The 15,647-nt window shown below is 39.1% G+C and overlaps 1 protein-coding gene across 4 annotated transcripts in view; it reads right to left on the bottom strand.

The window, feature by feature from the left end:
- wdr11 (WD repeat domain 11) overlaps nucleotides 1–15,647 on the bottom strand; it is a 69,006-nt gene that overhangs the window by 29,405 nt on the left and 23,954 nt on the right. For 2 of the 4 annotated variants that reach the window (XM_034152139.1, XM_034152141.1), the window contains exons 9-13: nucleotides 15,455–15,555; nucleotides 13,374–13,421; nucleotides 11,316–11,492; nucleotides 5,821–5,905; nucleotides 1,073–1,179 (exon numbers count right to left, since the gene is read on the bottom strand). In XM_034152139.1, the coding sequence (XP_034008030.1) occupies nucleotides 1,073–1,179; nucleotides 5,821–5,905; nucleotides 11,316–11,492; nucleotides 13,374–13,421; nucleotides 15,455–15,555 (518 nt within the window). The remainder of the gene's footprint in view (nucleotides 1–1,072; nucleotides 1,180–5,820; nucleotides 5,906–11,315; nucleotides 11,493–13,373; nucleotides 13,422–15,454; nucleotides 15,556–15,647) is intronic. The other 2 variants (XM_034152140.1, XM_034152142.1) reach the window with 1 other exon arrangement.

The following is a 15,647-nucleotide window of genomic DNA, read 5'->3' as shown; positions in this document are numbered from 1 at the left end:
GATATTGATTTTTTTTACATGCAACCCGTCCACAGAATAGATGCTCAGGATCCGTGCCAATATTCCAGTCTGTTTCTCCAAATTGGGAGTGCATCGACCGCCATCTACTTAAAGTCATACACTGACGGTGTATATGTACACTCATACATCCTTATTACCTGAAATATCCTTGAAATATATGAAGCAGACACGTGAAGTGCTCCTCAATTATTCCTATCCAAGATTAGAACCATATTTATTGATTCTCACATTATATTGAGCAAACATTTCACCACTAAAACCATCTCTTTCTGACCATCCATTACTTTCTCTCTCTGTCCACCCCCTGGAGGAAGTTGAAAAACACTCGGTCATTTCTAGAGCCGTAATTCTATAGAGCCGTAGCTGGGGATATCATTTGCTCTGCAGGCACTCAGATAGGATCTCATTTTCAGCTTGGCACCTTGGTGGTTCCCTAACACTGTTTAGTTTGGACCTAATTTGGAGGTAAGTGTCCTCTGGAGAAAAACAAGAAGGGTCTCTTAGAAAAACCACATGTAGAGTGAAAGACTGAAGTGTCTATATGCTCTTTGTTGTTGAGGCTGCAGGGAGCCTGAGCAAAACAGAAGAATCCAACAGTGTTTGTGTCTCTCCCCTGCCAGTATCAAAGGTTACTTTTGGATCTTAAGTCGTGCCTGTTGCTGTGGCTCACGTTACTATTATTTTTTTGAAGGCACTTGGAAGATTTTGATAGTGTTTTTGTAATTTTTTTAATCTAAACACAATTTATATTGCACATCTGCCTATTTTGGGAGAGAGATCCCATTTTTTTTGTGGCTCTCCCCAAGTATTTTTTCCATTTTATTTATGAATTGTGTTTATATTGAGAAGTTTTTCCTTGTTGACTGAGGAAAGAGGGTGTTGTATGTTGTACACACTGTAAAGCCCCCTGAGAGAAATGTGTAATTTGTAATATTGGGGTATTTACATACAATTTAATTGACTGATCATTATCAAAGGAAGATATCAAGTGTTGGTTGGTAGCCTTACCAACAGATACAGGTGAGAATGTGTGTGTGTTTGTGTCTCTTACCAGTAAGCAGGTCAACATGCTGCAGTTCATTCCGCACCATGCCCATGTTGTTTGGTGCAGAAGTAGCAAAAGATAGGAAGCTGGTAAGACTCAGCCACTCAATTCCCCTGTGGAGTAAGCACACACATACACAGGTTTTAGTACAAATAATAATATTTCTATCTAATACTTGCAAGTGTAGCTGTCAGATATTCCTCTGCTGCATCCTCACAGGCAGAGAGGTAAATGAGACACCTAAAACTTCTACAAAATCCATCGGGAAGGTGTAGCACAGAAAGTCATGCCAGCAAGTGTGAGATATGAATATTTCTGAGAGCGGAGGCACAGCTCAGGGGGCACAAACTCCACCGTAATGAGATGGTAAATAGCCAAATGATTAATTAGTCGATTTCCCCACTAAATGTAAATGAGATGCTAAGCAGGAAGGGCTCGTTTGGCATGGCTGTGCCAGGGCAAGGGCTGCCGGGCTCATTTCCATAAAGTACCTCTGCTCTCCACCACAGAAAAACACACTGCTTTGATCTTAATCTTGGATGTGGAAATTACAGTAATACTCAACCACAGCTTGAACAGGAAAAGAGAAAAATCCAATACTTAGGTTTGCAAGAGAAAGCCCTGATCTGATGCCATTCCTGTAATGGTAATGTCTGATCTAATGGAATCCATTTATTTTAAATCTCTCGCCTTTGTGCATGAATTTTGATGATAGACCTTCAAAACTAATATGAGTGGTGTTAAATAGCACATGTAGGATGTGAGCAGGAGGTACGGTGGCTTTGAGTGAAAGATGAGGTGACATCTGTTGAGTGTCAGGACTGTAGAGCAAATTCTCACTGACAACTGACACTGAAGAAAAAAAAACATTGCCTCTCTCGCTTTAATTTCCACACTCATTTTAATCCACACATAACAGCCAGAGGGTAGCTACAGACATTTAAAACGTGTGCTTTTCTTGCACGGCTCATTAAAGTTTCGCATTTGTGGAACTTCTCTCATTAAAGGCTGGCTCTGCTTGAACAGATAGTGATAGCTCCCGATCGATCTTTTTAACAGCATTCATTGATTCAATCGTGTGCTTAATTAATCCTGGTAAAATAGTTTTGCTGCTCATTAGAGAATACCAATTTAATGAAGCGAAGCCTGCTCTTTGTTGATGTTTGGCTGTTGCATTGTGGGTCACTCAGAAGGTGGTGTGGGATTCGGAGTTGGTCGCTTTTCATTGTGGCTTGCATCGCACCCCATTATTAACCAATACACGCTACACAAGCAAGTTCATGTTAAGCTTTCTTTTGTCCTAATTAGAATAAATAGCCTACATTTACTTGATATTCACTTTGTTGTGCTAAATGAGTTGCTTTGTTGTAAGTGGTGTTTAGTAGGCTCAATCAATACAAATAAAAAAACAGATTGATCCATTAATTTAGAAAACATAACAAAATGAAGTTTATTGGTGGATTTATATTTTTCTGGGCAAATATATGACATTCAGAGTAGACTGCAAACCATGTATCCTTGGATTTCTCTGCAATCACTGTGGTAACCATAGAAATAGAATGAGAGTAGTATAGCCATTGAACTATGTTGCACTCATTTGACTAGTTCAGGGCTCGGCAACCCGCGGCTCTCGAGCCGCTTGCGGCACTTTAAGCCCTCTACTCTGGCTCCCTAGAGCTTAGACAAAAATAAGAAGGAAATAAAAATAAAAATATTTTTAGGACTATTTATATTTTGTTGCACGGTTGAAAATGTTTCGTATCTTGTATTTTGAGGTGATACTGTGACACGAAAACATTTTTTAAACGGTTTTAATTAGGTCAACTCAAATATGCGTCATATCCTGCTGCGGTCCCGCAGTTTTTTATAATGTAATAAATAATAAATGCAAAAAAACTGTAGTTTTTGTCTATGATATAACAATATATACAACTTTATAGGCTATCAAGCTATCAAATATGTTTTGCGGCTCCAGACAAAAAAAATTTGTGGAAAAGGGGGCAAAACGGCTCTTTAGGTCAAAAAGGTTGCAGACCCCTGGACTAGGTTCAAAGTGAACATTTGCGAACAGTAGGTGGAGTGAGTTGAAGGTAAAGTATAGTGTGTCAAAATCACTGGGTTTTTTGAGCTATGTCTTGGCTGTATTTAAAAATATAATTCAATCAAAATAATGATAAATGATTTGTGCCAATAGGAAAATATTAAGCAATTAAAAATACAGCAATCCATCCACTTGGAGTGGTGCAGGGATGATGTATTTTTGTATGGCCCAACCCTGAATTTGCAATCACAAGGGCTCCCATTGACAAAAATCTATGGGAAGTTCAACCAATGGATTTCAGTACACTGGAGAGGGCTTCTCTGCAGGGGCTTCTAACCACAAAAAACATGTTCAACAGACCCAGAACATTCACGACAAGGCAACCGGATGGGGTACAAATATTTTGGAGGTTTTAGGACTCTCATTACTGCACCACTCCACATTTATCCTCTCAGGGCAACAGAGATGGTGCCCACAAAAGAGTCAATCTGCCATGCTTTAATAGTTCACTAATGTAGTCGTTACTGCAAAACCTCAGCTCAGCAGATTATGAAGAACTTTATGCAGAAGTTAGCCGGCAACAATGCTCATATTTCTTTACAATAGGACTTTAACCCTTCTGCTATGTTGATTTATATAGGAATGTCTGTTCTACTCTCATTCTACCTCTATGCTGGCAACACGTCGACCATTATTTTTGGGGAAAATGAAGAAGAAACACATTATTCTCAAATCACAATCACTGTTGGCCAGCTGGCATCAAGGACATCAAGGAAAACAAATACTTAAAAATGAATAGTCGACTGAGCGTGGGGTGTTTACGCAGAAGGTCATAGCATTGAGGCGTGACATGACACATTAAAACAGGTATTGAACAGAATTTGTTAGAGTATCTTTTTTTACATGTTGTTCAAGAGAGTTCCTTACTTAATAGCTTTTACTTGTGGTCATGTCATTGGTTCCTGAAAATGATCATCAGATACCCTCCACTCCTGACTTTACTTTCTATTTTTAAATGTTTGCTTGTGAAATGAAAAAGAAAGTTTCCTAATATAGAAATCTGCTTCTCCCTGAAGGCCCCTTTCAAGTAATATTGACTGGTTCATTAATTAGCTACCAGGACTATAGGGAATTATGTAGTGCTCAGAGGTTAAAGTCATTTTATTTCCAAAAGCATGGAAAATTATATTTGATTTGCTTTATGCATGTCACCCAGAAATCTAAAGAACTTTCTCCCAGCACATTTGGACTTGTCGTTGCTGGAAAAACCCAGGTGTAACTTATATTATTAATGATGACTATGTTCAAGTGAGCATATAATACAGCATATAAAAAACAGAGCACTGCATTAATGTGATTTAGTTTACCTGTTTGACAAGTGAACATGTCTCCTGTGAAAAAGCTGTATATAGTATTAACTGGCATTGGTATATAACATCTAGGAGTAACAGCGTTGTACTTTAGTAAAAATCAGTAACACGTGTCACAAATTGAATGAGACTTCCCTGTGATGGTATTACTGTTAGGGTTAGACAGATACAACACTAACTCACTTATTTCATAACATCAGGTGCTGCGAGTAGATATTGCAACAGTGGAAATCACCACTTTAACACACCATTTTCTTCTGTCTACAGCCAGTTGAACACAAACACAGGAGCACATACACTGGGCAGGGTACAGTATATTATATGCCTTGTATAGCCATGTATTGTGTTGTTGTGATGAATTGATTTGCACGGCACGCAAAGCTGGTCCCATTTTTCAAGTGCAGACTAAGCTTTCACTGTGACACACACACACCACACCAACACAACACACACACACACCACACACACAGCCCACAACACCCACACACACACCACACACACAGCACACACCCACACACACACACACACCCACACACACACACACACACACACACACACACACCACACACACACACACACACACACACACCACACACACACACACACACCCACACACACACACACACACACACACACACACAAACACACACACACCACACACACACACACACCACGACACACACACACACACACACACACACACACACACACAGTTATTTGTTGGAATAAGCATACAGAGTCATTGATTATTTTCCGCTCATTGAGAGTGTGTAGTGGTTGTACTTGAAAATAATAAGATCTGGGTATATAACATATTTTATGTCACCAGGTGGCATTTGTATTTATGGTCCTCATGATTTAATTAGCATATAAAAACGGTATGACCAGCATCTTGGCATGATTTTGCTTTGATTTGATATGTTTAACCTTGATTTGCTTTGTAAAGTGCATTATACAGTATGCATATCAAGTGAAAACCTGTTCAGCTACACAATATCTTTAACCTTGATATCTTCTGGGTTATTTTATTTTGCTCTAGTGGTTGTCCTATTTATTTCCTTGAGACAAGATGACCATACTCAGCCGGTGTTCACATACAAACCTAAAGCAAGCTAAGAAAAACACAAGAGCTGACAAGGCACTCTAATTATGTGATTGCCAATTTCCTCTGCAAGCACTAATGAGCCAGAAAACAATCAACACAAAATCCATCCACCCCGATCAGATTGACTAGCCACTGGGGTTCATCCATCTTGTCATTTTACAGATATGTCATGTAATCCAGAGGGGACTGAACCACTAACCCCTGCCTTGTTGTGACTTCACAGCAACACAAATCTTACCTGACTTCACAAGAGTGGACACTGAGTTCTTTGTGGAGGAGGCCACTGGTCAGGTTGTAGACCAGCACAGACCCATTACTGGTGCCTGGAGAGAGGAAACAGAGAAGAGCAGTGCATAAGAATTATGACAGTCACAAGGCATACAGTTACATAACTTCCCCATCCCGTTACCATCCAGGATCAGAAGGACGGTGTGTCACTGTGACACCCCTGTGTGTTCCCTGTCACTGCAGTGGGTGTGGATTGAGGCAGCACATCCAACCCTGTGTCACTCAGATCACAGCCCTAGAACATTTCACCATTTTCATCTGCTGCTTCATCCCTCCCTAAACTCCACCTGATTAAATATAACATGTGACATTTGACACTGATCGAAAACTCTAAAGAAGTTTGACAAAGTGATGTTCATACTTTGAAAGAGGAAATCAAATGTATTTTAAAGTTATTTTGATGTTTACTAAGGTTCAATTAAACCTAAAGTCAACCTAGAAGTTTTGAAAATGTAAGGAAGATGTTTCAAAATCTGAAGCGTATCCTGGCAGTGATGGTTTTGAAGACTTTTGTCATCTTCTGGGGATTAAAACAAGTAGTGTTTCTTATGGCTTCGACAGTGCATATGCTTATAATCATTTTATGTGTATCATGGGATTTTCTCATATGTGTTTTTATATTTTAACAAAACAAGTTATAAAAGCACTTATCTACGCTTTCAGCTTTAGACAATAAAATGCTGACATCCTATTTACATTATGGTAATTTCCTTTAAATGATTACAACAGCTTTGTCATGGGTTTTATAAAATGCCCCGGGCTTATTTAACATTAGTGGAAAGGACAAGCAGTTGTGAACAGGCAAAAACAATTGAGGTTATAACCCAAGCAAGGCAGCTGAAAGCCGCAACAATTAAAATAATTACTCAATTGTGGAGCAAAGAAAAGCAACAACCTGCAGCAGATGTGAAAGCACATTTAAAAGCCCATTCTCATGACGCTTGGAAATTGTTTTACAAAGGTTTAGGGGGGGTTATTGTTTATGTTGGTGGTACACACAGACAGGTGCAGGAACCAATTTGCTTTTATAGTTATCCTGAGTGTGATGAAGCTCCGCTGATGTGGCCAGTCCCTCTGCAAAAGGACTACACTTGGTTTCAGCAAGACAACCACATGCTGACACAACATCTGGACGTGGAGAGAGGCAGTGCTGCAAAGAAATCTGTATGTGTGTGTGTCTTCCCTGCCTACTCCCTGAGAAGCTGAAAGATGGCATGTCGTTTTTTTTGTTTTTTTATTATATCATAACTTAGTACTTTTTTTAACATATGTAACATTAAGCTGTCTGTGGCTCTTTCCTGCTGTAACGATGCAAATGTCCCCTCTGTGGGACTAATAAAGGTATTCTGATTCTGATAGTGTCGGACTGTTGGACACTTCTGTCAAGCTGAAGTGGGTGGATGGAGATAAACATAGATACTCGCGACCATGAGTCGCCTCAGAGCCAATGTTTGTTTACTTTAATCAAAATGATCAAGAAGATGCCGCTCTTCCGTATGGCAGCGTGTGGTGAGATTCAGATGAGACATTGAACACACCAATCAAAAAGATGCATTAGCAGTTGTTCAGTTTGTCCCTCCATTGTATTTTCAAAAAATAATGCAAAACAGTGATCTGTCATTCCGATGCTCAGAAAAGGTAGTGTTAAAACATTTTAAAGTGTTGAATTTAAAACAATGGATTGATAATGTATCAGGGTTTTTTCTTAAACTGCATTTCCTACCCACCTTCATTTAAATTATTGACGAAAGTTGGATTAGAAGAATTATATCGAAGGTATCATATATCTTCTTGGCCTGGTATAGGGTCTTGTAGTGATCTACAAATGTATAGAAATTGCCATCGACGGACCACTGGAGACGATAATGAGAATCAATCCATTTTATAATTGTTTTGCTTTTAGAGTTGCATGCCTCAGTCGCTGCCTTCAAATCAGTGGAGAAGTACATTTCTCACATTGCAATTGACAAATGTATGTGTTGATTCTTTATTCTAATCTAAATGGGGTTTCATTTTTGCAAATCCAAACAATGCAGCAAAGAATAGCTGTCGGGGAAGCACGGATAAATAAATTAGGCATGCCTAACTTAGATGATTGGGAGTATTGTCGGTTAGTCAGTGTTTGCGTACATGTCACTGAAAAGGAAGGCTCCGGGCAATGCACCTATCTGTAATGGAGCTGTCAAGTCTCACAGAGATTAATGCTTTTTAGACAGGAGACCAGACCACATTGCTTCTGGGGAGTGAGGCTGGCTTCACAGTTTCTGTAACCTTTATTTTGGAAGCAAGGAGACTGAGAAGGGGGAAGTGAGACGCAGAAATTGAGAAAACAGAGAAAGGGAAGCCTGATTTCTATTGAACTGCAAAGAAAATGTGTTTGGCAATTTCAACTCCTAGTGTTTTCACACCATCAGCATAAAGCTCATGCTTTATTTGCACCTAGAGGAAGGTGTAATATATCAGTTTCCCTTGGCTGTTTCGGCATGTGGTGTTGGAGGAACTGAGAATCCCCTTTTAACTCAACTACACATTAGTGACAAACCCTGATGCAGAATGGAAAAGGAAGCCAAGGAAGAGACAGTGCAGTATCTGCCAAGAACTCCCTCATGGATCACTCTGGATTTAATGATCAGGTGTATTCTCTGGCTCTTGGTAAACAAAAGAGGTGACAGATGCCAAAGCCTGCCAGATCTTCGGTGACAGTACCAAGCTTGGCATCATTACTGAGGGAGAGACTACAGCAACTGTAAGCCAGGAATGTAACCAATTTCTACAGCATGACAGTGAGGCAAATACCAGATTTGAAGGCTCCAAATGAGGCTTTTTCTACTGTTATTTGAACGTCTACATTGAAGCAATAGTATATGTGTCATATCTAACTGTGCTTGTACATGACATTTGCTAGAAATGAATTTAAGATACAATTTCAACTAAACATACTGTTGCGTTTGAATCGCCAGGAGATCTTTTCCACCTTTCAGCAGAGATGTGCCTTCCATCTAATTCCCCGACATAATGATCCAGTCTCCAAAATGTACTATTCACAAACGAGCTCATAGGATGTGGAACAAAAGACACATTTTAAATATACAGCTAGAGACCGTTTAACTTCTTGACTCTGTAAGCTGACTTTGGGGATCTGACAAAGGATGAAGAGAAAACTAAATCGCCTTGTTCTAGTTTCAGATTGAGAACGCCAATGGGAACCAGCTGTGCCAAGTCGACCCCTCACCATCTGCGTGTGAGGGGCTCTTACTGCCCTCACTCCAAAATTCACTGATTGGATTTCTAAAAAAACACAAAAAATGATAGGTCTATGACTGAAATTGATTTTGAAACGGCTGCTTTTGAAAGAAGGTGGTGGTTTTTAAGTAAAAAATCCCAATTCACTTTAAACAAAAGATTACAAATAACAGTTGGAGAACAGCAGTGGCCTCTTTAGGTCTTTATGAAGTATAGTCACCACGTTATAATGTGTAATCTTGGTTTAAGAGATCTGTGTCCCACAGTTGTAGATGTGTTCACAGTGACATAAACACAGATTTTAAATGGTAGTTAGATGTGTAGGTTGAGAGTGTTATTATTCATCTGCTTGCCATTGGGTCTGTAGGTGGTAGTGTTTCTTTGAGGTATGATTCAGTCATGTTGGCTTTGTCAGGGGAATGAATGTAGAATATTTTTTAGGTTGACATCTAAACTGAAGGTTTACTGCATTGGGAAGAGATCAGCCTAAAATGGAATGTATTTCAGAGGCAGGAGTGTGTGAGCAAACAGAAATATACACACAGGAAGGGACAAACTGTCAAAAAACAGAGACATGTTACACAATCCAGAATTGTATAATGTTATGCATCATTACTGTGGAGAAGATGAATAAAATGGATATGCAATCTAAAACAAATGCATCAAAACGCTCACTGTGTGTCGTCTAACCGCCGGCTTTCGGGGAGATATAACAAAGGCTGATATTTCGGATAAACTCTATGCCTTTTGTATCATTTTCATTTGCATATACTAACTCACTATCTCAAAGAGTCAGATTATAAACATTTAGGTAATGGAAATACCAATCAACATGCATGGAGGCAGATAGAAAATGATTCATTTAAAATGTGTCAAAGGGGTTCATCATCAGGAAGTGTCAGGGAGTTTAAGAACACTCCTAAAGTATTTTACTGCAGCAGAAATAGATTACTATAATTGGAATACAAGAGACTATTAATAGACAAAAATGCACATCGATAAAAGGCCTGGATGTGCAAGCATTTAAATTGTGTAGCTGCGGCTGCATAGTCATTCAGCCCTATATAAACATAATTTGCAAATACGTAGATTTATATGATAATTATGGGAATGTACCCTATGCAGACCGGTAAATTAATGCATCCATTAAGGGGAAATTCTTCTTCTTTTTTTATGAAAGTGTTAACAGTTGCTATTGGTGACTTATTCCAACTAACTTAAGTATTTTGATACATCAATACATACTGTATGCATGGTTATGTTGAAGTATTATACTTTAATGTTTTGCAATGATAATGTTAGCAACTGAACATTTGCTGAGCATATTTCTTCAGAAAGTCTACCAGCTGACGAAGGACAGCTTTTTGATTTCTCAGTTGGTAGGTGACCAACTAAGCTTCACCGTTTCCTATCAGTTGCTATCTGCTAATAAATGAAAAGTGTGCATGTGTGACTGTGACAACGTATCCTCTGTTTGTGTGCAGGTTGACATTATGTACGCACATGCTGTCTACTAGCTGACCAATCAGAAGTACAGTGAAACACAAATAGGCAAGACACTACACACAGTGTCGTGAACCGCTCAAAATAGAGTGCTGCGCTTAAGTTAAGAATTATTTCAACTTTTACATCAATCCGATGTGCAACCAATCAGCTGACAGCTGTGCATGCCAGCTTAACTAACGGTTTTTAACGCAGCAAACCTTGAGTAAATGGCAAACAAAATACCTCTATCTCTATCATCTGAATACTGAACGTTCTATGCATATGAACTCTATGATAGAGTTCATATGCATAGAACGTTCAGTATTTTTTAGATGGAATATAATTGTATCTGAATGGGCAACACATCACATTTATGACACAGAACGAACGGTTCATTCATTATGAACAAAAAGCAGTTCATGTATTGGATTTGCAGCACTGATGCAACTGGTTGTGCTCGGAAACAGCTACAAATCATGATGTAACAAAATAACATACTGCACACAAGTGGAAAAAAACTGACCTCCAGAAACGTTTGAAATGTTAAAGTAGACCTGGTACAGGCTTTGAGAAACCCTGCGGTGAAATAGTAATGCTGAGCTCCTTACTTTTAGTTATATTTCACAATACTCCACTCTCAGTAGGATGAAAACCAACTCCTTTACACAGAACAGAACTTCTTATGCGCATGTGTGTCAATTGTGCATTGTTACCTACCTATAGCCAGCAGGGGTTGGTAGTGATTGATGTTTTTGGTGGTTAGTGGTGGACACATGCGGAGAGCAAATGGTGGCAGTGGCAGACCGGATAGCAGGCCGCTCAGCAGGAACTTCAACTGGACCTCCTGCTGGATGGATGATGGAGGAAGGGCTTCACCAGCTATCAAGGTCTGACCTGGAGATAAACCACAACATTTGTTAATCAAACACATTGAATATAGCATGCTTAGTACTGCTACAAAGCAAGAATGTGACAAAACAGAGATCTTTGTCAGGCTTTGTCAAATCTGTTTATCTTGAGTATTGCTACGAGTATGTGATTAAATGTCATTTCTTTCAATTTTCCCTGGGCATGCAATCCGCAATAAATCAATATTACAACTTAAATGGTATGACAAAATTACAGAGAAGCAATTTATGGGATTGAAGCTCCATTTCTGTGCTAAAAGGCTGTTTGCCCCCGATCCAAGTCCTTTATTATTGTGTATGTGTTGATACAACTGTGACCAATATAAAGTGAGTCGAGCTGATCCAATTTAAATGATACATCTGACGGCTACATAACAACTTGATTTGAATCATTCCCTTTAACTTTCATATTGTGTTCTACAGTATTTTGTTTAATATCTGTGGATAGTCTCAGCCTGTAAATGTTTGGGGTTTGGACAGGATTTTTGGATCTCTACTCTGAAGCAACCATCCATTGAGATATCTCATTAAAACTGCAGGCAGCACGTGGTTTACTTCTTTGCAAAACTATTACTACAAAGCACAATCTGACACATTCAAACTGTCATACCTGCGTTACAATAAACATGTCTGGATAAATTAAACACAAAGATGTAGTTAAACTTAAAGGGGCTCTATTATGCTTTTGGGGGTTCTCCCCTTCTTGTAGTGTGTTATATACGTTTTTGTGCATGTAAATAGTCTGCAAAGTCTAAAGCTACAAGTTTTCTCCAGAGGGAGTTTCCCCCCCCCTGTCTAAAATGCTCCATTGGACTCCTTTGTTTACTTCCATAACATAATGGCATCACTAAATAACAGTCGTGCTTCTATTGGCTAGCACTAACAGCTAACCAATCAGAGCAGACTGGGCTCTGGTTTCAGACAGAGGGCGAAAAGAGGTGCTGCAGCACAGGCAGTATGAGAAAAATAAAGAGCTTTTTGAACATTAAAGCATGTAAACATAATGGCACAAAATACAAATATGAACCTGAAAATGAGCACAATATGTACTCTTTATGACACAAACTACCACCAACTGAAGCCAATAAACTGTCAGCAACAACTTCAGCTACAGTATCCAACAGCTTGTAAAGTAAAGTAGCTCCTGCTTAAACTCCAGAGGAGGATGCATATACCTGACACAAACACTGGGTTCTAATTTTCTACAGGTGTCATCTTACATCGAATGGCACAGTTTCATTTGTGGGATAAATGTGTGGTTATCTCTCTTTCACTCTTTTTTCAGAATCCTAGACATCTTTTTGTAACAAAGCTCATTAGCCCTCCTACAAAAAAAAAATTCTACTTGGCTTTACCAATTTATTCCAAAGATGTTTTTTGGCTGAAGTGGAAAAGCTCACATAAAAAAGCTAATGTTATTGTGTTTTTTTTCATTAAGGGCAGTGGTGCATTGATAAAGGATGTAGGGGTGATTTGAGACAATTAAGGCAAGACCCATGTTTCACACAAGAGTGCCCATACGCTTCCACTTCTTAAATTCTACTTATTATGTAAGTTCTTACAAATCATCTGCTTCTGCAGAGCTATAGGGCACCTCTTAAAATCCAAAACGCCTTGAATTCATAATTGGTACTGATGGAAAATCCATTTTAGCTTTCATTTCATGCTCCATAACAACCCTCTTTGCATTGGTCTTTCTAAATGATCAATGCAGCTTAAAGACATAATAAAACTATAGGGACACTCTGAAAGCACAGACCACTTTCCATTAGTAAGAAAATAAGGTATGAGTGCAATAGGGTCTTTTTTGGACCATGCTACCTCCTTTTATCAGCAAGCAGACAAACACACAGAATAAAAACATTACCTTCTTGGGAGAGGTAATGAGATGAGGGCAGGTCTGCATAAACTGATACTGCAATAAAAAAAACAATCATGTATACAACAGATTGCCATGTGCAGAAATTGAAAATATAGAATGCTTTATGGTTTTACAGGTGGCAGCTCTTCCCCTTAGCATAATCAGGTTGCCATTACCCGCCTCATTCTCTTGTTGTGTCAGACAATCAGCACCAGGTCTAAACAACAAGCTCGCTGTGACAAAATGTAAACAACATGCAATACACAGTGTGTGTGTGTGTGTGTGTGTGTGTGTGTGTGTGTGTGTGTGTGTGTGTGTGTGTCTTCCCCTCATAACTAACTACGATTCCCTTGCCTATCACTGAATCCAAAACACAAAGGGAAAAAACAACCACAAACAAATACACAATAGAGAATAACTCCGGGATCTCATTTATAATTTATACCCACATTCATCTTTTGTCAGGTCCTTATGCTCTTACTAAACAGGAAGGTTAAGAAGAAAGGCAAAAGGAGAAGACTAAAGACATAAAGAGAAAGAAACCCATCGTAAGCTAAAGGATGAGATGATTAAAAGATAGAGGTAAAAAGAGAGAGGAAGGGCCATGCACCCACAGGACAGTTTGTGCAGAGCAGTGCATAGAAATAACTCCGGCCTGTGTAGTGCGCAGTCACACATTACAGCAGAAAGAAAAGGGGTGCCCTGAGGCCCACAAAACTAAGTGAGAAACAATCAGAGATATGACAGGGCACTGTGCACAACAACGCCCCCACACAGCTTTGTCTTTCTTTATGCTTTTCACATTTTCTTTCTAAAATGAAAGTCATCCATCTAGGGAGGCTGACGAAAGAAAAAGTGATATTCAGTCGATTGAAAATGAATACACTCCCTTTAACATTAGATTGTGTTGATATTGCATGGAATAAAATGAATAAATGAAAGTCCCTCTAATCAAATCAATTTCAAAGTAAAAAAACAATTATAAAAATCTAATTAATTACTGCCTGCAATTGGAAGTCGTCCTTGTCTGTCCGAAATGTCAAATCAATCACTTAATCATTTTAAGCTATTAGAAATGTATTGTGTTCATTATTATCATAGCCGGCCACAGTTTTTGCCAGAGCAGCCATTTGCAATAACCTGAGAAGGTCTGAAAAACGACTGAAAGCTACCATCTAGCAAAGAACAAGGGCGATGTTCTGGAGTGGCCGTATCATCGCCCGGACCTAAATACCAATATATGATGCAGTTTCTTTAAGGTTGCGGTCCATCAGATCAAACCAAATCCATGAAAAGGTGTGCCAACCCTGTACGGAGTTATCCAAAACACTGGTAGCTGTAGTAGGCAAATTGCTTCTCACACGTATTGACTCAGCAAGGGTGTAAAGCTTAGAAATTAAGATATGTAAGTTTTGTTGATTTCAATACATATAGTCCATATAGACCAAACAAGTCCCATGTTCATGTATTAATAAACATACTAGGGCTGTCGGCATTGAGGTGTTAACCCTAAAGATTCATCTAAAAACCGTAACAAGATAAAAACATTAACACCAATTAACCATATTACAAAGTTTGACCCCAACGGATTCTTACCATAGCAGTGTAAAGGCAAAGAAAGCACAGAAATTGGTGCAAGCTACATGTATTGCACTGACTAGACATCAGTAAGAACCATAACTACTACTCGCTTTAGGTCTGGTGAATACTGAAGAAGGTAGCAGACAAGATCACCTCTGTAAAAACATAGAACTCGTGATATGATAGTGGCAGCAACATTACTAAAATACAAGCATATGCCCTGTGTAGTGCACTTTATAAGGGAATCACAGCAGCTCTCCATTAAAGCTATGCGTCAGAAAAATTGATGTACTTCATGCTAAAAATTCAGAAACCTTCACAACTAAGCTGAGATGTTATAATAAATAAATAAAACACTAAAGACACAACAAGGACACTCTACAGGGGGTGTATTCATTTTCTACCCACTGTATGTGAGATTTTGCCTCAGAAACGTGGTGGATATGCAGAGCCTGTCATGTCTGGTGCTTGCTACAAGGTGTTAAAATTGTGATGAGTGTTCGTACCGATCATGCTGTTGAGAGACAGATCCTGAATCCTTTTCTGGTTCGTGCCCAGTGGAGATCCACAAAACGAAATGGGGGTGTAGAGCGGCGAGAGCCCAGAACTGAAAGAGAGGGGGGGAGGAAGAGATCATGAATACATCATTTTGAAAGCATGGCACAGATCATTTATTAAACCAAGTGAATGGAGAGTGAA

The sequence above is a fragment of the Trematomus bernacchii genome, unplaced genomic scaffold, assembly GCF_902827165.1.
Source record: "Trematomus bernacchii unplaced genomic scaffold, fTreBer1.1, whole genome shotgun sequence".
Lineage (NCBI taxonomy): Eukaryota > Metazoa > Chordata > Actinopteri > Perciformes > Nototheniidae > Trematomus > Trematomus bernacchii.
Note: the sequence above shows the minus strand (reverse complement) of the source record. Positions and strands in the feature narration are given on the sequence as shown.